The 23,760-nt window shown below is 39.5% G+C and overlaps 1 protein-coding gene across 1 annotated transcript in view; it reads left to right on the forward strand.

The window, feature by feature from the left end:
* Positions 1-23,760, forward strand: part of LOC108570493 (protein-methionine sulfoxide oxidase Mical) — a 75,631-nt gene that overhangs the window by 36,369 nt on the left and 15,502 nt on the right. The window contains 4 exon segments of the mRNA XM_017932358.1: positions 21,488-21,832; positions 22,377-22,701; positions 23,131-23,489; positions 23,563-23,760. Coding sequence (XP_017787847.1) covers positions 21,545-21,832; positions 22,377-22,701; positions 23,131-23,489; positions 23,563-23,760 — 1,170 coding nt within the window. The 5' untranslated portion in view covers positions 21,488-21,544.

Here is a 23,760-nt window from a genome sequence, read left to right on the forward strand (position 1 = left end):
TGTGACCCGTGGATCGTTAGTGTTATTCTAGGAGTTATCGTTTATCTACTTGCACAGTTTCGGAGTTATCTGTAACTATATGTACAGTGAAATTTCGAATAGAGTTGTATAATTAAAAAGGAAACTAAAATGAAAAATGTAATTTTCTACGAAAATTAATCGATTAACGAATTCATTCGAACACATCTTGAATTCAGTTATGTTTCTCGTATATCGATACGTTATTATCAGAGGAAAAGAAAACAATACATTTCAGTTCAATAATTCATTCATCACCGCAGAAACACCAACACACCGAAGAAATTATTATCCACGCTTCCACGTAGAATTAGCGGCAAATCTTATCGAAAACATTCACGATAACATCGCAATTTTCTTCCATCCCTATCTCCATCATCATCGTCGATCGCCAGTTTACCATATAAGTACAAGCCTTTCTCTCGTCGAAGCGTTAAATACGATTACACGGTGAATTTGATAGAGATGCCGTGATGAATCATCGAATTCAATATCCCCCTTCAGAAAATAGGATGAACCTGTCGCGATTCGAAGAACAAACAAAACCAACGGAATAGACATGTGATAAGCGTTATCGCGGTTACTCTGTCTCTATCTTGCTCGGCTCACTTCGTTCCCCGAGCCTTATCGTCGTTCAGTTCGAATTAACCCTTCGTGGGTTCGGTTTGTGTTAACATTATCTCCGATAAGGGAGTATCACCAGTCGCGTTTCATTTTTATCGCGACGCGTGCACGACCGCCCTTCCTTAAACTTACCCCAGTAAAGAGAACACATCCTCTCGCGTGTCGGCAGCAAGTACACACGCCGCATTCCAGTACGCTATATGCGGTAATCCCGCCGCTTGTTAATTGCTTATCAAACTAGTTTTTCGACTTTCCGTCTCGCTGTGATCCTCGGCCACGAGTTCTCCAAGGATAAAACGTTGCTCGCCGGCGCGGCGATTCTCGCTTGGAAACGATGCTCACCAGGTATATAATCTCTGTCGTCCGTTTTCCTCCTTTTTCTTCTTTCAACTTTCTAGATCGTTAATTTACCGTGAAATCGCATGATCGCGATCGGTTGGATCATCGCGAGACCAGACCTCCTGAATTTTCCTACTGTCGTCAATTACGGATCCAGGAGGATCGATAAAAGTTCTTCTTCCAGGTGTAATATTTAGCATTACAGACATTATTTCATTATTATCATATTTCTTCTCTCGTAAATCGTTGATGATTGACGATAGTCTTCAGGAGTGAAACTTTGCGACTTTTTTACTTGATCTTCTTATTATTTCTGACGAGTTCTTTTAGTTCTCCATGTAGCACGAAGAGAAATAGTTTAGGGTGACATTATCCTGATTCTGCGTGTCCTTTGGTGACGCACTCCTGGGAAAATCCATTGTAAATCATCCCTCGTAGGTGAAAGTTACTTAGATGCTGTTTCGAAAAGATGCAATCTGGTTTTCGACGTAACCGTGCATTTTACGACGCTTTTCGAGTGGCTATTGACATAACGGAAGGGATAAACAACATTTATCTGGGTTACCTTCCTGTATAACGAACTTTTATTTGCTTATGAGATAAGAGATTACGACCGACTTCTGGTTTCTCATTTTAATGGAAGAAACAAGAGCGGAACTAGTGCTATAAGTCATTGTTTACGCAATGGGATTTATCAAATTTAATTACACAGATACATGAATTCCTGGAGGGTGAAACATACGTTTTCACATTGTATCGATAAGAAATCTCTCGCGAGAAAACGATCTTCTTCAGGCTCTCTGTAAATTGTCATCGTACATCATCCAATCGAGTTAACATTCCTACAAACACAGTATACACATACTTTCACTTTATCGTCATCTCATTAGCCGCATAAATTAAAGGATTTCGAGTACGTGTTCTAAGTTCGCGTGATAAGCTTACTCGATTATATCACGACCGATCGAAACTAGCCTTCCCGTTCGTCTGATTTGCATTTATACCGTGATAACTCGTTTCCTTCCCCTCCGATCCGACGCGCGCGTTTTTCCATTGGGAGAAAGCATTTGTAACAAGTTCGTCGAACCTTTGTGAGTCATTCTACCTTATGATAGAGCACTATGGAACAGAGCATGACAGATTGCGACGGTGTGACTTTTACTTGAATTTTGCCTCGCGAATAAAAGGATCACGTGGAAAATTGTTCACGAGGCGGAATAAATCATCGTTACGTGTTCGCAAATAGCGCGAGAGTAAGCCAATTAAACCGAAGATCGACAAATACCTCTGTGTTATCTTATTGTGTTAGATTAACCAGCCGCATTTATCACGTCACAGAATAATCACGGTGAATCGGAATCTTTGTGAGAATAAGTAACATCGTTTCTGAGAAGTTGTTCGCTCGCTTACAAGAGAGCGAGCACAAATCTTCTCGCGAGTGTTGCTGCTCTGTATCACTTTGCTAGACCTGACAACTTGGTTGAATCGTGATTTACATGCTAGTTGCACGAAATAATCGCTAGAATGTTGCAATATTCTCGCTCGATGGTACGGGTTCACACGAAGGATTGTAATTCTGTTTTTTTTCTTTCTTTTATTCGATTTCGTTATGTTCTGTCTTTCGTGGTAATGTTCGCGAGATCGGAGCATTGTTCTGTAAATGTTGCAATGAAACGAAGTTACAAACGAGTAACATTTTAACTTCAGATTTTACAATAGAAATGAAATTTGCGTTTCAGTTTCATTTATGATTTACTGTTTTAAGACGAAAATAGGGAGAAAAGGGAAGATATCGACGAGAGACACCATTAATAAACATTCGATATTTCGCACAGAAGTTGTTTTCGTGACCCTTTGCCACGCATTTGTTCTTTCCCCCCGCGTTAATCATCTTTTAGCCAGATTCGAAGTGCTCTCTTGGCGCGAAAAATTTTCCTCTCTGATTAACACCGGTTCGCGCTTCTTTATTCTAACGATTGTGCTAATAGACGTCGTTAAAAATATCGCGTTTCACCGTCTAATTGTGCTATTGAAATTTCTAAATGTTCCTTTGTTGCGTTCTTTCCCCGTACTTTTCCGAAGTAACATTACGAATTTACCGAAGATGTTCTTTTTTTAAAGAGGGCGTTTTGATAAAAATGGGCGAGAAAGTCGATCTCACCGAACGAAGATGAAATGGTCGGCGTTAATCACGGGAAGATTAATTCTTCCGCCGCGGAGAATATTATCCATCGTATCGAATTTCCCCTCCTTCGCTCCCGAATTGAGTTTTAACCCTATTTTCGTTTCTTGGCAGCGACCCCACCGAAGAAACGTTTTATTCTCGTCCCACTGCTTATTATATCATCGCGGTTAACGATTTCAATTTACGGTGTATGTTGTGTCGCCCATTGACCAGGATTCCCCCAAACATTTCTGCGAAAAATGTACTCGCGCGGGTACATTGTAAAAGTACTTTTCTCGTCGTTATTAAGAAATTTTTAAAAAAATTTTAAACTTCCAAAAATTAACGACGCTGAAAAGTAAACGAGCATCAGATTCTCTATTAACTACGCGTTTTGACAACGTTCTAAAAAAAGAACTAGTTGAGTGATAGTTACAAAAATGGAATCATTAGTACGAAGTGTAAATAAAAATGATATTCAGAATGAAATTAGTTCTTCTCACAGTTCTGCTGCTCCACGACAAAAGTCCAACCTAAATATCCTCAATTGTTTCATATTTTATTCTGCAAAATTTCCCACTGACAAGAATCAAGTTTTTTCACTAGATTATATTTCAAACCTTTCCAATTATACTTCGTATTCAGGCGTCTTTTTCCGAATACGCGATCTTTTAACTCCCTGCTAAATATACCCCAACCTGGCGTCGTTAAAAACGCGACATAATCTCGCTAATTGACTCTATTTACGCCCAAATCTCTCCTCGAGCTCTCCCCCGTTTATTCCCTATGATATTCTACTTCGCATCGAGTTACGTTTTATTTCGCAAAAATTTCCCTCTATCGACGAACAGCCGGTACGCCAGCCGACGGTTGTTGCATCAACATTGGATAATGTATACGAAACGGAGGCATCGTTAGAACGAAATTTGCATTCGCAATAGCCCGCAGAATTTCGACGGCGTCCTTAAAACGTCATCGACGCCTATTCTCTCCCCCTTGGGTTTCGGTATTGAACGTGTCCGGGGGATGGCACGAGGTCAGACCGGTGCTACGTTTGCCCTAGTTCGCCACCAGTTTATCCAAAGACTTTTATTCAGCTTCTTTTTTTAACGTAACCAGTGACCCGCACGCGCGTACAACTCGTCTCTCACTCGTCGAAATGCGTTTTTTCGGGTTGTGCAACGCGCCAAGCTCTTCGAACTCGTACCAGAATTCCTCGACAGCAAATAGAGCGTCGCCTCGTCCTTTCTTTGTGTACGTATGTGTGTACGTGTATTGTCAGCCCCTGGCTACGAAATCACGTTCAAGCAAATATACACCACGGCCTGTAAATTCGAGATCACCTCTTCGTGGCCGCGCTTTCATTGTGAAACGGGACAAAGGAGTGGTTGCAATTAGGATTTTCTGCTTGTCTCTCGATGCGTTTACCTTTTGTCAACATTATGTCAGAGTAGTACTAAATTCTTTAATTAGATACATTTCTCGCGATGAAATAGCAGATCGGGGGATAAATAAGTTTAATTAACCAATTCTGTGATTATTTCGTAACGAGATGTAACGGTGAAGGTAGAATCAGTATCGTGCGATTACCTGGAAATTTACCTTGGGGAATCACCATTTCGAGTGCGATAGCGCTAAATTTATCGTCTATGTGAAGAGTTGGAGCCAAGTAGTAAAATAAGATCGAGTGAATGAAAATGAAGTATAAATGTGCTGTAATACAGTACGGGAGAATATAGTATGGAAATCAGTAGCAAAAGTATGAATTTAGTTATCACATTATGCATGCTACAAAAAAAGTAAAATTTCGGTGCAATTTGCATACAACCTCGTCCTCCTTACAGGCTGATTAATTATATCCACGTTACCCTGGAATAATCCGTGTTTTCCACCGAAACTCGTATCCTTGCTAGCTCGGCCTTTCTAATTGAGGCAAAACACTATCAGCGGCGCTTTTAACGAAGTGCGTATTTACAGATAAATGAATTATCGCGGATCGTACAGTACGCCCATTAATTGTGCATTAATTAACGCAATAAAAACAGCGAACGATTAGTAACGATGCACTTTTTTCCGCCTGTGAATAGATCTGTCTGTGTGTAGGTATATCTCTTGTACACATACACACACAGAGCTTTTACACCTCGAACAAGTGGCCGAGGTACAAGTTAATAAACTCGGAACAGCACTCTCTATTTACTCCGTCTGAGGGTTGTCTGTCGTCGTTGACGAACGCGCTAATTGTCGAGAGAATTTAAGGATGCTCGCTAATTGCGACGCTGACGAATTCTTTCGCGTTTACTTTCTGCCTCGCGACGGGGAACATGCGCGGTTCAGTTCACTTCAGTTCGCTTCCGTACTAGTGGAACTTGTCGTTTACGTGTCGGTCCCCCAAATTTCGACGATACGACTTCTTCTTTGGAAATTCAGAGATCAGCGTTACAGCACACGAGGAATATTCGTATTTTTCGTTGGTTCTCAGCTGTACCAGTGGAACGATTATGGGCGTTCAGGAATGCGTTAGATGATTCACTAAACGGTAGTGACGCCTACAGTGGTTAGAGGGTTGACGACACGGAAGTTTCTCAAAAATTAAGTTAATAGAACGGTTCGCATGAGTGAGCGCGAGGGATAGTGTTTCATTTGCGAATTTAAGCTGTGTCGTTTGAAAATTGCCGATGTAAAAGTTAGAATGTTGTTATTTCATACAAGTGTTGTTTATTCGCTATGAAATCCCGCGAATGGCTCTCTCTTAATTAATCAACACTTCCAATTGGAAAGGTACAGCGTTTTCTTCTTGCTGACAAATTGCAAGCAGAGTTAAGCATTGAAGGAAAATATACAAATTTGTGTGCTTTCGAAAATTATTCAAATTTCAATTGTACCTTCGGCTAATTACATCGAGTCACACTTGGACGTAGGTTATCGTTAAAATCCAACGAAGACATTTGTATTCGTAATAAATCTTAATTCTCCCTCCAACTATGTTTCTGAATCTACAAATATAAGATTCGTGAAATAAAATTATCTATACAATATTAAAAGAGCGAATAGCTAACTCTGACATACCTATATTACAACGAAAAAGAAGTCACATATCGAAGAACATTAATATCGCACCTCCAAAACGGGTCGCAAAGTCACATCGCGATATTCAGTTACAAGAAAGTGACTGCTGTGCTGAATTTATCATAGTTTCACCTTCTCCTACTCTTCCCAATTTTCTCTTTTACGACCAATGACACTCTTCAACTATCCGACAAATACACATACACACGCTAATTCTTTTTATAACAACCTCCATAATTCAACGGTGCAAAAAGAAATCTCCATCAGACCATAGAACGTCCTTCCTCCTCGATCAATTTCCCTTTACTAATCGAATGGAAACTCCTCAAAGTCGAGTTGTAACGTGACAACAAATGAATGACCCGCCGATACGACGACAGTGGATACAGAGACTTGTGCATGGGAGACACGTTCGGGCAATAAAATCGATGAGACGAGAATAGTAGCTGGTTCGCGTTTGATCGAACGAGAGAAGAGTGGCGCCCACGTGTTTCAGCAACGACGTGTGCATATTATTGTGCACATGGTGAGTGGCTGGCTGGTGTCGTTGCACGACCGCTAATAAAGCGAGGTCCACAACCTGCAAGAGAGCTTGTCTGGTGGTCGTCTAGCGACGTTGATACCCGCTAATTGCCGTAAATTTATGACCCTTGGCGACGGTGGAAGACAAAATTAAAAAAATATGCAAAAAGGGAACGTCGCCAGGGGTACACGTTCCTATTGTCGCGTCGGCGAACATCAAAGAGGAACAAAAGGATAGTCGAAGTACTGTGGGTTGTCCACGACTTGACATTGTTCCGTGATCTTTACGTATAGCCGGGTAGGAGCCGATATAGCGAGATTGTAAAATCCATCAGACGTCAAAGTAATATTCCGAGCGCCAAAACCGCAATTCGAGGGAGATAAAGAGCTTCGCTTAGGACCGCTCGATGTCAATTCGGAATTGCTTCTTCCATTGCAGAATCTTTGCAAAAATTTTGGCTTAATTTTTGCTAATATGGGAATTACTGTAGAGGCGACGGAGGCTTGAATACCTTGTAACTTAACCCTTTCGCTGCGGAGAAATCGAGAAGAGAGCGTACACTTTGGCGACAGAGCGTAAATATCCGAAAGAGATAAAGAAGCCGAGATTGAGTCCGGTGCATCGTGAAATTTCACGTATGCTGAAGAATCCGTGTCCTCGGAAGTATTGTCCTGGTGTTGATATCGGAAAGACGAAGGATCGTGAGAGGAAAGCAAGGGAAGGGAAAAGGAGAAAAGTGAAGAGGCTGAAGAGTTGTTCACGTCCTCGTAAATTTTAAATTCTCGGTTGTCCTGTGTACGATACTGTTCTTCGTTGAATAACATGCAAAAGTGGTTCATCGAAATAATTGAATTTATTCTGGTTTTTTATTCGATCGTATAACATTTCGATTCAGTTGTAGATTTTAATTTAACCCTTTGTAACGTGTGACTTAGAAGTGGCTATTTTATGTCAAACGAGTGTAATAAATTTTCTATAATTATTCTAACTTTAAATAATATAAGAATGCAGTTTTGTTTATCCTGGGAGAAATTGTGAGCGGATAGGGTGACTCGTTGGTAGCTTTCCCAGGTCAAGCTGCATTCCTCGCGACTGGTGTTAAGATGGGTGACCGCCCCAACATTGAAAAAAAAAAATTTATATTTGTAAATTATATGTATGAGTAATGGAAGTATGAGAAATATTACTGTAGTATGATGTTCTACGTATTCCTTTCTTCGAAATATTCTGTATGGCGTCAGTGAATTGCACGTGAAGCGCGAGACTAGAATTTAAATTACAAAATTTCCTCGATACTTTGTTTCAAACGTACTGTACCACGACTGAAAGCGAGATTCTACGTATGTAAAATTTGAATTACAAAGTTCCCTTCGCGTTTCATTTTAAATACACCGTGTACCGTTCATTATCTATCTCCATCGGTTAAGAAATTCCTATTTTCATTCTTTTTATCGCGAGGTTGCTCCATTTGAAAAAGATTCTTATCCGCAAGGGTCATCTTGGCCGCGCTATCCGTCACCCACAGTTTCTTCCCTTTTCGAATCTTTCTCGTTCCACAATTATCGTATCCGTGCATCTTACGAACCCGAACCCATTATGAAGCAATAAGTTCCCTCGAATGAGATCCCTTCTGGCTGAATTGATCATAAAGTTCACAAAAATTTGCAATCATCCTGAACCTTTTACATTTCTCTCTTTTTTTTTTCAATTATACACGTTCTATTCCATTTTGTGAAAGGTGTGGCACAGAGATGGTATAACTTGACAAGGAATGATTGCACGTTTAAAAATAAATCAAAGATATAGATAAACAATTTTTCGTAAGAAATCAATTTCCAACAAAAACGTCTTGAATTTAGACTTCCTAAATGAATACATTCAGTTAATATCGATTAGATATAACATATTTCTTACCAATCCGAATTTTTGCATTACTGAAACCAAAAAGGTTACACCGAAAACTTCAGTATTCTCAAAAAATAGAAAATTTCACGGTAACTTCAACCGTTTAATTTATACTCAAGAAATAAATATAATTATCGTGCGAATATCGTGAATAGCGATCGATTTTTTTTACAGACCTATTAAACCTGTACAAATCTTTCTTTCCACACGGATAGTTAAAATAGATTCGACGAAACGGCGAAGAGTGATTATCGATCATCCGCGGTTCTTCCAATCTAAAATCGCATTCGTTCCCTTTGGGAGGGAAGATTGGAGGCAGAACGAGCGAAAATTCAATCTGTCCGGTTGCTTCGCTATAGCATACAGTCACACCTACGTGTCCAGGAATACGTGTACAGTGTCACAGGCAGCTTCTTCATCGACGCCCACGACGTCTGTAAAATTGGTCAGCTTGGTCGCTCTAGTTCCGCAGGATTGCATCTCCCGTTCGCCCACCTCCACCATCGTATTTATAGAGGCACACTCACCTTCTGCTCTTTGGTCGCTTGCACGTGTTGTTTGTTATTTCCTAGCGCACAGATAGCTTGACCACGATGCTTAGAATTGTCCCGAAAGGAAGAACAAATGCTCCATATTGAACAACGATTACCGATCAGATGGAGCAAACCCTACTTACGGTCTTCGGGTCTTTTTTGACCCATCGCTTTCTTATCATTTTTGATAACTTTTGCTGTTATCAAGCTTATGTTCCCTTAACGTTATGCTGAAAGTTTATCGTCTAGGTTCATATGGCGGACTGGAAAGTAAAAATTGTCACACACAAGGTCTTTGGGTCTTTCTCGACCCATTCACCTCGGTGAATTCAACGCCGGTGTCATTTCTCCCTGTTCATCTCTCGTTCTTCAAAAGATCCTTCTTTCCTCGTCACGAACAAGGAATATCTCCATCCCATCCCACGTAGGAATAGTAAATTGAGGCACGTCACAATATGCGCCGCTCTGCTGTTAAATTTATCGTTATTCGTCGAGCCACGAATATATATGTATATATTTATGAGAGTTACTTGTAAAGGATTCTGGGTCAGAGAAAAACCGTGTACGAGCGTCTACAGAGAGAAAAGAGAGTGCGCCAGCTGAAAATGGTTATTGATTTTTAGGCGGCGTCCGCGGTCCTCGACTCTGTATTTTTCAGCGGAACTTTTACTTTTAACAGCAGGTGTGTAACACCGCTTCATCGATGAATTTCATTCGAGCCTCCTTTCCAACGATCATACACTTTCGCGTCGTCCAACCATCGTCACTTTTTCATCTCTCCTTCGCTGGAGAAAAAAAATTCATCGAACATTCGACAGACCCCCTAAAGAGTTAGGATAAGAAAGAATACTTTCGAGACGAGAGTCATACGCTCAGTGACGAACTGAAAGTTGTTGATCGATCCGCAAACGACACAGGTTCGCCGAATTATTCAATGGCAACCGGTGAATTTTTCAAACGTGAAAAATCAACTGGCGTGTACTTACACGAAGCACACACACACACGGGGGTTTATTTAAACGGCGAGAAGAATGGTTGTGCCGTCGCGTCGTCCGGTTGAAATTCTTCCGTGGAAATATGTCGCCCCATTTCACCGACAGATCTTTTTTATCAGAACTGAAACCGTCTCATTCGTTGTATTTATAGACTGCTTGCCTGTGCTCGCTTCTGATCATTTATGTATAAAGGCCGCCGTTACTTCGTTCCACGGGAAACAGGTATTCTGCCAATGATACGCGGGCTCTTTTTGGTGCGCACGAGATACCTAGAGATAAATGTGGAAGAGAAAGAGCCGGACGAATCTGCTGGCTTCTGAGTGTTTCTTTCGAGGCGAGCCTGACTCGTTTCCCTTTTTACTTCGTTCTTCTTTTTTTTCCTTCTCTTTTCTTTTTTTCTTTTTTGGATTAAGTACTTGGTCATTTCAGTTGCTCTTTGCGCGACTCTTTGTGCGAACTTTCGATAAGCTGATTCGTTTTCTGGTAAAGAAGGCGGACTTCCACAAGTCTGATTGAAACGGGTATGGAAAAATGTGGACGTGATTGCGAGACTGGTCTGAGTTGTGTATATTTTTTATTTTATTTTTTTCGCCTCGAGAAAAATATAAAGCGCTGGAAGTGACAAATTTACAGATCTTTAACTTGGCCCATTCTCAAAATCGTTCGGTGTAATTTTATATAGGGTATTTGCCTGTAAAGAGTTTATTTGGGGAAAAGCTTCGTGAAGTGTCACATATGCCGGACGTTAACGATCATCCACGACCAGCGGTGTCAAATAAAAAATTTGAATGAAATAAATCGCAGGTTAACTGGTTAATCATACTTTTTATTCTGAATGATTGAAATAACACTTGAAAAAAATTGGAGCACTAAGATGCATTTTTATATCAAGCTCCATAAAATTTCAACCATTCGATAAGACTTACATTACCAAAAACTCCATTTTTTCCCACATATTAAATTTCTACGGTTTTTCTAGAAAAATTATGTTAAAGAATTTTCTCGAAATTTTCAACTGTACGAGAGTTGCAAAGGTTTGAATTGGAGGTCTTGAAATGAGAACCTACTCCCTTAAACTCATAGGCCAGGCACTTCTGTTGCATTCTGTGGATCGTTGAAGAATACAGAACACTCGAGCGGATAAGGATAAAATCATTCGGCTAGACTGTCTTGTAATTACATGGAGCGGCGTATTGTTCGCGCCGTTTTACGAATCTGGAGCAGACGATTGTTTCTCGCAATCTCTCTGTCTGCGTGGCTAAGAAGAAACCGAGGGAATGATAGTGGCTTGGTTCCAAGTTCTTCCAAAACGTCGCGCGACACCTTGCTACTGTAGCCATGGTCCGTTGCTCAATAGTGTTCCGAGACTTCTAATAGATAACCCAGTGAACCGTTTGCCCGGTTGTGCTCGTTCTTTAAACCGCGTCCAACGTTTAACATTCGGGTCACTTGCCCGATCAAGCGTCGCAGGTGGCACAAACCTTACGGTAAATTTCTGTACGCCGTTTTCAATAGGCCTGTCTCGCTGATGCCCTGTGGTGTGGTAGTACGTTTCAATGGAAAGCAAGTGTTCAAGTAAGTCGCTGGAACGTTTTGTTCGAACGTGGAGATATTTCCAAGTGACTTCGTGATAATTCATTCCTCCACTTTCGTCTTGGTAAAAATGGCTAAACGCTTGTCGTTTAAGAGGGTTGTTCTGGTTTTCGGGGTAAAAGAAAAATTGATATTTTTTTTTTTTTTTGCAGTCGCAGCCTGTCTGTCGTACACTTTTTCGAAATTAGATAAATTCTCAAAGTTCTACGATTGTCAGATCTTCGAAAATCTTTAAACGCGATTTTCTGGAAATCGAGTTTACTAAGTCTCTCCCGAGGTTTTCAAGTCTCTCCCGAGGTTTCCTCGGAAACTATTGAACCGATTGTTTTCTCCTTTATACCATATACTCGTAACATCTATCTCTACCGTCTCAGCCAAAATCAGATGAATATTTTCAAAACTTCGCTTCTTTTGCCATCCGAAACTTGCGTTAACTCGCGAGGGTTATTTTGTCCGTTTGTCGATCGTATCAATTGTACTATCGCCAGATAGTGTACGATAGATATTGAATTTCTTTCATGAAAATGAGAATCTGTAATAGACCGTAATTTTTTCTACCGTGTAAGCGAAAGGTTCGATTATAGAGGGATAACGATGTGTACATTGGTGTGAATGATGGATAAGGGGTTGGTGAAATGTTGGGTCATATTTTTAGATTTATTGAGGGAGGTGTCTCGAGGGCTTGCAGGATGTAATGTTTGACGAGTTGAGCAAATAATGTTTAGGTAAGGCAGGTTCGTAGATTGACTAATTGAAAGCGAACGTCGATCCTTTAGCTTGACAATGTATATTACTAGCTGAAGTTAAAGAGAGAAATATTCGAAGCAACGCATGAATCGTTTAGAAAATAATTGGTAACTTGTAAGTCGATATTAAAGTCCGTTTAACATTATCATCTATCAAGATAATGTAAATTTCCACTTGCAACATTAATCATAAAATCTTTCATTAGGCAAATAGAAAAATAATTCAGTTGGAACTTACGTACGAATAATTATTTATACTAGACTTTTTTCTACATTTTTTACTGTCTTTTTATTATTATTTCCAATAATGCACAGCCTTAGTAAAATGTGGAGCGTAGCTGCCTAAAAGCGATCGTATCTTCGAAAAACTGTAAGTAAAGCTAGCTTCTATCTCCCTAGAAGATAACCGTTACGATGTAGGAACTTTCCTAAGGAACCTGCGCAATTTGCCTCGGAACAACTTTATTAGATGACCAGCCTTCTCTTCGTCATGAATTATTAACCTTACTCCTCTGATAACTTTGCTCTGGTCGTTATTTCTCTTTAACAGCAATTATTCGTCATTCATCGTCGTACTCACTTTTCAATATTCCATCGAACTAAAACTAACGAACACGCTGGAATTTTCATTTCATTCGTCAATAACACCAGAATTCACTTACAAAATTATTCTATCTATCTTCGTCGAATTTATCGATCATTTTTTATTCCCAAAATTGGAAATTTGTTCGTCTTGAAAGTTGAAGTAACGAAGAAAATTTGCGAGTTTGAATTTACGAGGGATCGAAAATGTTCGGGCTTCCGTTTCAGAGAGATTGCAACGTGAAACGGTTAGAAATCCGTGAAGAGGCTGGCCGTTTCGTTGTTTCTTGAAACTGCGAGTGCCTCTCGAAAGAACAAAGGTGGAAGAAGCGAAAAGTACGAGAGCGTAGGTATAACGTGGACGTCGGATGACGCTCGTTTGCCCGGACAATTTGTGATAATGGCCGGAACAGCTGATCGTGTGCGCACAACGAGAAACGATTCCTCCTCTCACGCCGTGAAACCGTGTATATCTCAATTTGCACCGCGTGTTCGAATTCCAGTGATCGTGATTATCGCGTTATGCGCGCTTTCATCGCGTTAAATTACACTACCAATCGTGTGTACATTAATTTTTACCCGATTTTACCGCTTGCTTATCGATATTATCAGCCGGCTCTCCGTTCATTTCTGTAACATACTTGGACGTGGTTTCTACAACGTTCGAATAAAATTGATAGTCGACGATTAAACATGAATTTCAAAGTGACCATTTTCGCGGTAAATTTACAACGTTACATTGTTTCAAAAGAAACATTCTTCTAATTAACCGCGATAAAACTCACGTGTAACTGATAACTCTATCTTGAAAATCAATTGATAATTGATAATTAAACTTGAATTTAAAAGTGACTATCTTCGAGGTGTAAAATACGTTACACTCTTCTAAAGAAAAGGAATCCTTTAATTAACCGCGATAAAACTCACGGTGTAACTGATAATTCTATATTGAAAATTTTGGTAAAATTACCGTTTCGTTTCCCTTTCGAGTTTATCCGTGAATGTGTTTAAACTTTTTTTTTCTTTCTTTCTTGTACAATACGTGATAAATCGTAGAACGAAACACGGACTGAGTAATTTCCGGTCTCCGCCATGCATCGACAAAATGGCAATAATTTCCGCAATGCGTCGAACAAAATTGCAAATCACATGAGTGATTCAGCCATAAGGAGTTGCTTGACAAATGTGAATTTGCAGAACATGTGAAGTTTCCGTAGGAGTTTGCGTAACAGGAGATCGTTAATGAACTTAAACGCTTCTTTTCCCTTTTTTTTTTTTTTTTTTTTTTTTTTGAACAGTATGAAAGAGATGGTCGTTAGGTGAACGAACTCATGCTCACGTTAATTACCTTCTGCATCATCCAGTTTAGAAGAGTTGATTTGCGTCGGTGTAATGTAACGCGTTTGCGAGGGATACCACGAAAAATTTCGCCGGTAACCGAATACACTCGCAAATTGGTTCTATTAACGCATTACCGTTGGCAAAATTTGCACACATGATACAGCATCCTATTAACACGTTCCACATTGCATGACCCACATGCGGAGGAATCAATGCTTTGTTTCGACCAACGAACACTCTCTCTTTTCGATATAGTAACATGATCTCTTTGTTTTTTGTTTTTTAACTATTTGGATTTTATACTTTTATTGTAAATCGCGAATTTTCAATTTTATGCTTATTATAAATCGCGAATTAAATTTCTTACTAATTATAAATCGCGAATTTTGAATTTCTTACTTATTATAAATCGCGAATTTCTAATTTCGTACTTATTATAAATCGCGAATTAAATTTCTTACTAATTATAAATCGCGAATTTTTAATTTCATAATTATTATAAATCGCGAATTTCTAATTTCGTACTTATTATAAATCGCGAATTAAATTTCTTACTAATTATAAATCGCGAATTTTTAATTTCATAATTATTATTTCGTCCTTATTATAAATCGCGAATTAAATTTCTTACTTATTATAAATCGCGAATTAAATTTCTTACTTATTATAAATCGCGAATTAAATTTCTTACTTATTATAAATCGCGAATTTTTAAATTCAAAATTATCATAAATCGCGAATTAAATTTCGTCCTTATTATATATCGCGAATTAAATTTCTTACTTATTATAAATCGCGAATTTGTAATTTCTTACTTATTATAAATCGCAAATTTCATAATTATCATAAATCGCGAATTAAATTTCTTACTTATAAATCGCAAATTTGTAATTTCATACTTACTATAAATCGCGAATTTTTAATTTCATTCTTATTATAAATCGCGAATTTTTAATTTCGTACTTATTATTAACCGCGAATTGAATTTCATACTTATTATAAACCTCAAATTTTTAATTTCATACTTATCATAAATCGCGTTAAATTAATAAAATTTATGTAATTTCGAAAGTTTAATTAATAACATCATCATTAAGAAAACAATTAGAAAATTTCCAGTTGCGTTAATCGTTGCCTTCGTAATAAATTATTCGATCGCCAATTTTTGTCTTTTACCTTTTTCTAACAAGGTAAGATTTAGAACTCGCATCATTCTCATTTTCAAAAGCTTCGGCGAAGATAAGTTTTATAATAAACGTTCGTCAACCCTCGTTATTAATTACTACCCGGAAGCAACGTCCGGGGAAAAAATAAATAGCTTCGACAAACTATTTTCATCGTTGAGGAAGATTAGAAAAAAAAAAAGGAGCGCGTCGTTATAATGAGCAACCAATATCACGGCAGATTAATCATCGATCCTTTGATTTTTCTCAACGAACGTGTTTCCGTATGCTCTTCGATCAATTTGTCTAGGATACGAGTGGAAAATAAAGGTGAAAATGAGATGAGTGGAAAATGAAGGGGAATTATCTCCTGGTAACGTTTTACAACTCTATCGAACGATATTAATGCTCGTGTTCGTATAGATTCGTATTAATTATACCTTTTGCCAAGAGCAACAAGATCAGACGAGATTAAACAACCTTAACCCGATTATGCCGATGTGGTTATAGAAACTTATCAGATACTCTAATCTTCGAGGCAACTTAGTTCTAATTCACAAAGCGAATTCTTCAAATGTTATACAACAAAAAGTTTCGTTAAACCAACGAATTTATCATCGTGTTATCGAATTTTCCAAATTACAATGAAATGATACTTCGATACAAAGAGCAATTTTCAATTTGCCATTTTTTTATCGTGTAATAATAATAGTTAACGCTATAATTTTGCATTCTTACCGTTTTCCATTATTTCCAATATATTTCAACCTACAAACGCGAATCACTCATAAACTACTTGCCGTATGAAAAAAATAGTTCAGAGAGGAATTGAATGGTTCCGAGGGGGACATAATCTGGTGTAATTAATTTTTCTGCAGATTGACGCGTAGAGGTCACACGAAGCCGCCATACGTCTTCTTAAATGAAATCGTATCATTCTTATCACGTTATTCGACGCAACTCTTTTTCCTATAAAAATAAGTATCGAAATATTTATATCAAAAAAACGTATATTACACGCTACCGTGACTTTATATCCGTAAATAAAAAGGAAAAACACATTTTCGAGAGCCGCAAGCTACCTTCCATAATTGTTCATCGAACGTAGCTTTCACAGTTCCCTCAACTCTGTTATTAATCACATTTTCCACGGAAGCGGAGATTTTTCCATAGAAACAGCTCTGACAATTATTTCCATCGTCGAAGAGCCAGAAAGGGGCAAAAAAAGAAGAAAAAAAAACGCGTCGTTGTAGTAGAGACGCGATCGATATCACGGCTTACGGCCACTTTGATCTCCGGAGGATGTTGTCGTCGTCCATGGGGAGGAAGTTGTCGTGCTTCCGTTTTTCCCGGTGCGTGATGCTTCTTGAAGGCACGACGCGACGTCGACGCAAAGGCATCCCGCGGCAGGAACCCGGTGTTATCAGGTCGTAAGTTCAAAGAACCGTGTGGAAGAGCATCGGGTGTATCGACGTCGGTGCACCACCACGATATTACGATCAGTCGCGAGGACGTGACCGTGCATAACGAGTCATTGTACGCCACCGGGAGAAATTAGCGCTCGCTCTCTAAACCTTAGCGAGATAAAATTGCTGGCGTCGTCGGAAGATACGACCGAACACGACGATTCGTTCTTTCTTTCTTTCTCGCGGCGAAATAAAGAAGAAAGATCGATTGAAATTGTGACAGTGACTTTTCTCCGTTGCGATTTTGATCGATCGCGGTATCGTTGGACGTGTTTTATGCAAAGTGTCGTAATTAGTCGAGTGTTTCCGTATGGAAAGATAAGTCCGAGGCGGGGAATCGAATTTTGTGTATACGGAACTTGGATTTTTCGAAGAAAATAATTTTGACGATATTTAGGACAGATTTTGTGTGGAGGATATGTCAGTAGTCGTTCAGATTAACTGAGAAAAATTTCAATTTCACATTGGTACAATATATTTTAAGAAATGAAATTTTCAAATCTCTCCCTCGCTGTTTTCAGTAATTAACAGCGAACGGCCCCTGAGATCCACGTTCGTATGTACTAGTGATAAAGAAAGTTTATCGAAGATAAGAGGAATTTTAGAACCGATTTTTCTAAATTTACTCAAAACAGACTGACAACAGTAAACGAAGAAAATAGAGGAGGAGAGAGCGTGGAAAGGGATACTACTGTTTATCCACGCTATCTTCCAAGTACTCACAGATCGATCACCGTTTAACGATCATCGTAAAAAACGACTGACAAGCATCGCTGTACAACAGTACCTACTAATTTTTCAGCCCCATTTTCACATGAAACTGTTTAGAGAAACGTTGACACGAGTAGGCCAACAGAGCCCCATCGGCCTGCTCAGTGCATTAGAAACTACCGACTAATCCGCATGAATTATGGGACTCGTATCGCGGAAGTCGTTTCTAAATTGATTCGTAAATCAATAGCAGAGCATGACCGAATCTCTCTCTCTTCTCTCTGTGTCCCCTCCTGCTGATGACCGAGTCTCTGGCTGATACGAGCCGCCAGTGCATCGCCGCGGTTCTCGGCATCCCTCTGCATTTAGCTCGCACTTATCGAAAGGCGAGCCACCGATGATCTGTATGGCCGAGTCGAACTGCGAAAGGCACGCAGAAGGCACGTCGGCCGGTACCTCGTGACATTTCGAGTAGCTCGAGGATGGTCTTCGACGACCATCTCACCTAGATGTGCCTCCTCGCTAGATCGATCGATCCTTGATACGGGATCGACGATCTTACCAATCGAAGTGAACGAGAACGGTTGAGTGATTGTTCGACTCGTTCTTTTAATGGCAGTAGCGTGGAACGATGTTTGTTGCTTTATAGTTGGGTGTCCAATCTTTTGGCTTATTTGGACCACTTTGAGTGAAGAAGAATCGTCTTGGGCCGCATACGAAATATATAATATAGCTAAAGAAGAAAAAGAGGAAAGAAATATATAATAGTTAATCTCTATAAGTAACAAAACTTCCTTTATTTTTTATAATTTTTATTATAACGCAATCGAGTCGTGAAAAATTTCGCTGAAAATCGTATATGAATGTTTAAAGTTTGCGATCTTGTGCTATTCGGGACACGCCTGTGGTACCAAAATGGAGGTACACCTACGAAAGTATTGTGTAGAGCTGAGAAGAAGTCCCACGGAAGGAATTCTTCTCTACAGACCCACTTTCTTTAACAGAGTCGTAGAAAAGGGACACGCGTGTTGGCATTATTGGTCGATGCGATAACATCGACAAATCGGATCGTAGAAAATTCCCGCGACGGGAGAGCCAGGTGATGCGAGAGAAATACAGGTAATTCCTGCCTTTACGAATTAATTAGTTCGGGAGTTCGTAGAGCAGGAAGCTCCTTCTAACTGATCATTACGTCCGTACATACCGTGGGATTCCCCGTACAATTTAAAATAAAAATTTCTCTCCAAAAAAAATTCGTGAAGTGAGAACTACCTCATCTCTCATCGGTAATTCAATTTTCCCATTGAAAACGAGGAATATTCAACATAAAGGGTATCTCGCGTCACAAAGATGACTCTGTGACATTTCGAATAGCACGAAGATAATCAGGGACAATCATCTGACACGATTTTCTTAGACGTCATTTCTATCCTTTTCATCCCAGGCTGCAGAGATCTTGTCGTAGCTTTTTCCTATGTTATCCAGAGAAGGAGAAGGAGGAGGAAGATCATTTCTTGGCTCGTTTCTAGGCAATCGCCGATAGGCTTACCTAACGCGAGATAATAGAAAATCGATAGGTTTGCAGTTTCACGAGGCAGACGGAAGTATCGTCACGTGCTGCCTCGCGAAGAAACATCACGAAATTACGCTTGATTTTTGACGTATCGATCAACTGAGTGTAATCCAATTGACGTACAACCTAGACTCGACGTGTTACAAGCTACGTTCCGTGCACGTCTTTCACGCAATATCGACAGTACTTGAATAATAACAACGTATACTGCTTGACGAAGTGTTGTTACCATTTTTCTACCAGTGATTTATTCGTTCAGTCATTTGCAACCGATGAATTTTTCGGTCAGAGGCGTTCGTTTTGTTAAATTTCGTTATTTCAGGCGAAACGAATCGAGTTGAAAACAAATTTATGGATCAACGAATAATCTTTAATATTTCAATATTGAAAAATTTCCAATTTATTTAATTTCCTTAAAAAATGAGAAACATTCTTGGTCAAAAAATTCCGTGCAATGAACAGTTAGAAAAAGTGCATTCTTCGAAACATTATTTTGTATCGCAAGACTCGATAAAACGTATCATTTCAGTTGCATTACCATAGAAAGTTTCGTTCTGATTGCAGAATCATAGTAATCCAATAAACGTGTTACGAACTACCGTTGCAGAGCAACGTATGAATTTTCATTTAATTCTTTCTCTTTCTTTCAAAATTCTATAACAATGTTGAGATGAAAACTGTGCTGAGAAAAGGAAATAACTGTATTCATTTGCCAGAACTATAATTATCGATTAAAAAAAATCTGCTCAACCAACTCCCATCGCTCGATAATTCTAAAACACGACCAGAGAGTCACCTTAGATCAGGGTTTCCCAAAGTTTTGCCTAGGTGGGCCAAATTGTAAATTCCAAAATATTTGGCGGGCCGTTAAGACAATAAAATATATACAATCTATATAATATTATATATAAAGTATTTTTTAGCTGAACAATTTTCTATTATAATACGATAAAATTTATCTATGTTTTTGTAAAAATGTAAATTATCTCTGTAAATTCAAGATCGCGGCTGACCTGCCGTCGCGGGCCGCACTTTGGGTACCCCCGCCTTAGATTTTCAGAATGAAAATACATTCGTGTTACTATTCACTCTATCAGACATTACTTACATTTCCAATTATTCTCGAAATATCTACATCTTCGTTCTTCCACACGTTCGAAGGAAATGCAATTCCAAACTCCGTTCTCGCCTGCTTAATCCATTAGGCATTGAACTCACCGGCGTGAAACGTTCGTCGACGCGTTCGAGCATTGAATCCGTAGACGGAAAGGAACCGCCTAGTATTGTTCCCTCTAAACAACTTGATGTTCCGTCTCGAGCCGCCTCTCCGTCGCTCCGGAGACAGAAATAAAACGCGGCTGTGGAGAAAATTCCACGGTAAATCCGGTAGCGATGTGTCGTGTCCCGCGGTGGTGAAAAAAGGAAGAGTCACGCGACGCGCGCGAGAAGAAACCGCAAAGAGGCTGAACGGGATAAATGCTATCGATTGCCGGTGCACTGGTATTTAGGTGAATTACGAAGATCGCAGAAGGAGCGTTCTCTCTTTGCCGGATTAACGTGTCACGCGTGAAATTCTTACCGATTTCGAACGGTTATCGCAGAGGCGATAGGGAGATCCGTGATTTATCGGCGTACGAATTTAACACTTTTCGGTAGGCAACTAAAGTGTTCACGGTTGTATCAAGCTGGAATGTTTTAAATTGTTCGCGTAAATTTTTATTTTTGCAAACCTACGTCGACGTAGAAATGTCCAAAAAATGAGGAGTCTGAGCGATTTTACGATAGTTTCAGAAGAATATAAAAAATTGTTGCACTTAGAAATTGAGGCTGTACAAATCTGGAAATCACATGTTTTTGGGGCTATTTCTGAGGAAAAAATGACCTTTTCTAACCAAATTTTAATCATTTTTCCCTTTCAACGCCCCAAACGATATATACGTAAACTTCAGATCTCTGCGAATTCTGACACGTTTTTAATTCTAACAGACAGAGTCGTCGATAAGTCTGAGATGTAACTTACGGTTCTTGTGATATGCAATTATTTTATTGAATTTGTTACGCGTTGATTGTTAATCAATTATCAGAATATGATAAATATTTGAACGTTGATATAAACGACAATTTCTGGTGTGTTTGTTGCAGGTAGTAATAGGTTGACACGATCCTTGACTTGAGTTCAGGAAGCATAGGTAGAGGAAAATGGATCATCAGCAGTCCAGTCGGAAGCAAACAATGAACTCACCGGAAATAGCGAAAGCCAACGAGGAGTTCAATCAGTTTTGCAACGCAACCACCCTAAAGTCCATCCTCGGACACTTCAGGCACCTATGCGAATTACTGAAGATCAGGCCAAACACGATCAATCAGTTTTATCCAAAATTGAAGACGAAATTACGATCATGGAAGGCCCAAGCTCTCTGGAAGAAGTTCGATCAGAGGGCCAATCACAAATGCTACAATCGCGGCAAGGCATGCCTCAACACAAGAGTAAGCAGACGAATGTTCGATTTTCTTCCGTAATAGAATGAAATCGTAGAGAAATTTCGAACGAGTGGTTTTCTTTTTATCGTAAATTTTGTATCTTGCTGGAGAAGTGTCTCGGGAGAGGTTCATCGACCTATCGCCCTTTGTCAATATCATTTTCACGCAACAAAGGCATAATCAAGCGATCTAAGTGCACTTGTATCTCGTTGCATCATCATATATTCCACAATAGATGCTCAGCTTAACGACCTTCAACTTGTCGATACTTTCGAGAACGCTGTACGCATTTATGACCTTGGATAACGTTGTGGCACAGGTCGTTGAATCTCTCCTGAAACATTTTACTTAAAAAAAAAGAAAAAAAAAACAGCGTAATTTTTGTATAAATATAATTTGAATAAAATATTTTTTTTCGTATTGCACTGTTCCGACGATGAGTAAAAAGAATTCTCTACGTAGAAAAAGAAGTGTAGCGTTTTCCGTTGAAAAAGAAACAACAAATGGCAAAATATTAATAACACGTCGATCACGATTGTTGATTGTTCAGGTACTGATCATTGGAGGTGGTCCATGCGGGCTTCGTTCGGCGATAGAGGCTCAGTTGTTAGGCGCAAAGGTTGTCGTCGTCGAGAAAAGAGATAGAATGTCTAGAAACAACGTCCTTCACCTTTGGCCTTTTGTCATCCACGATCTTCGTGGTCTAGGAGCGAAGAAATTCTTCGGCAAATTCTGCGCTGGTTCTATCGATCACATCAGCATCCGACAGCTTCAGTGCATCTTGCTCAAAGTCGCTTTGATCCTCGGTGTTGAGTTTCATGAGAGCGTAAGCTTCGACTCTTTGATACCGCCACCGGAGAACCAGGAAGAGGGCAGTGAGTAATCCAGCCTTTTTAACGTTCAATCGACCCCCTCTGATCGAATAAGCGTCCCTTTGACACGTTCAGAAAGTTTATTGACCTGTAGAATTTGCAATAGTTTCGAGAAACATTGTAATTAACATGAAACTGTCTGCTGAAAATGTAAGAAGAAAATATGCAAATGAAATAAGCGTCATTCGTGCTAGACGCATACTCTTTGCTTAAAATCTTCACGAAGACGGAAAATTTGGAAATTTCATAAATAGCGTATTATTCCTTCGTTATAGTGCTACAATAGTACGAAAGTAAAATAAATTCTATCGACATTTTGTTTAAAAAAAAAAAAGAAAAGGAAGCAAATAGAACTACTTGTATCTCCACTCCGTGCGAACTTCGTTCCGATAACATCGACTGATACAAACTTATATTTTTCATTTCTTCTAGAGATTGGTTGGAGAGCAAAAACCACTCCTGCCGATCACCCTGTATCGCAATACGAATTCGACGTGTTGATTGGCGCGGATGGTAAGCGAAACACCTTGGAGGGCTTCAAGCGCAAGGAGTTCCGAGGTAAACTGGCTATCGCTATAACAGCCAATTTTATAAATAAACGAACGGAAGCTGAGGCACGGGTGGAAGAAATCAGTGGAGTGGCCTTTATATTTAACCAGAAATTTTTTAAGGACCTATACCACGAGACGGGCATAGATCTAGAGAATATTGTATATTATAAAGATGACACTCACTATTTTGTCATGACTGCCAAGAAACAGAGTCTCATAGACAAAGGTGTAATATTACAAGTACGTTCAATTATACAGCCTGTTGTAGTTTAGACGATGAAACGACGGTACTTATTTTAAAACTGTGTATCAGGACCACGCGGACACAGCGAAATTGCTCGGAAAAGAGAACGTGGACCGTGAGGCACTGATGCATTACGCCCGGGAGGCGGCTGAATTCTCCACCGAATACCAAATGACGGATATGGAATTCGCAGTGAACCATTACGGCCAGCCAGACGTGGCTATGTTCGACTTCACGTCTATGTATGCGGCGGAGAATGCTAGCCGA

This window comes from Habropoda laboriosa, unplaced genomic scaffold, assembly GCF_001263275.1.
Source record: "Habropoda laboriosa isolate 0110345459 unplaced genomic scaffold, ASM126327v1 scaffold84, whole genome shotgun sequence".
Lineage (NCBI taxonomy): Eukaryota > Metazoa > Arthropoda > Insecta > Hymenoptera > Apidae > Habropoda > Habropoda laboriosa.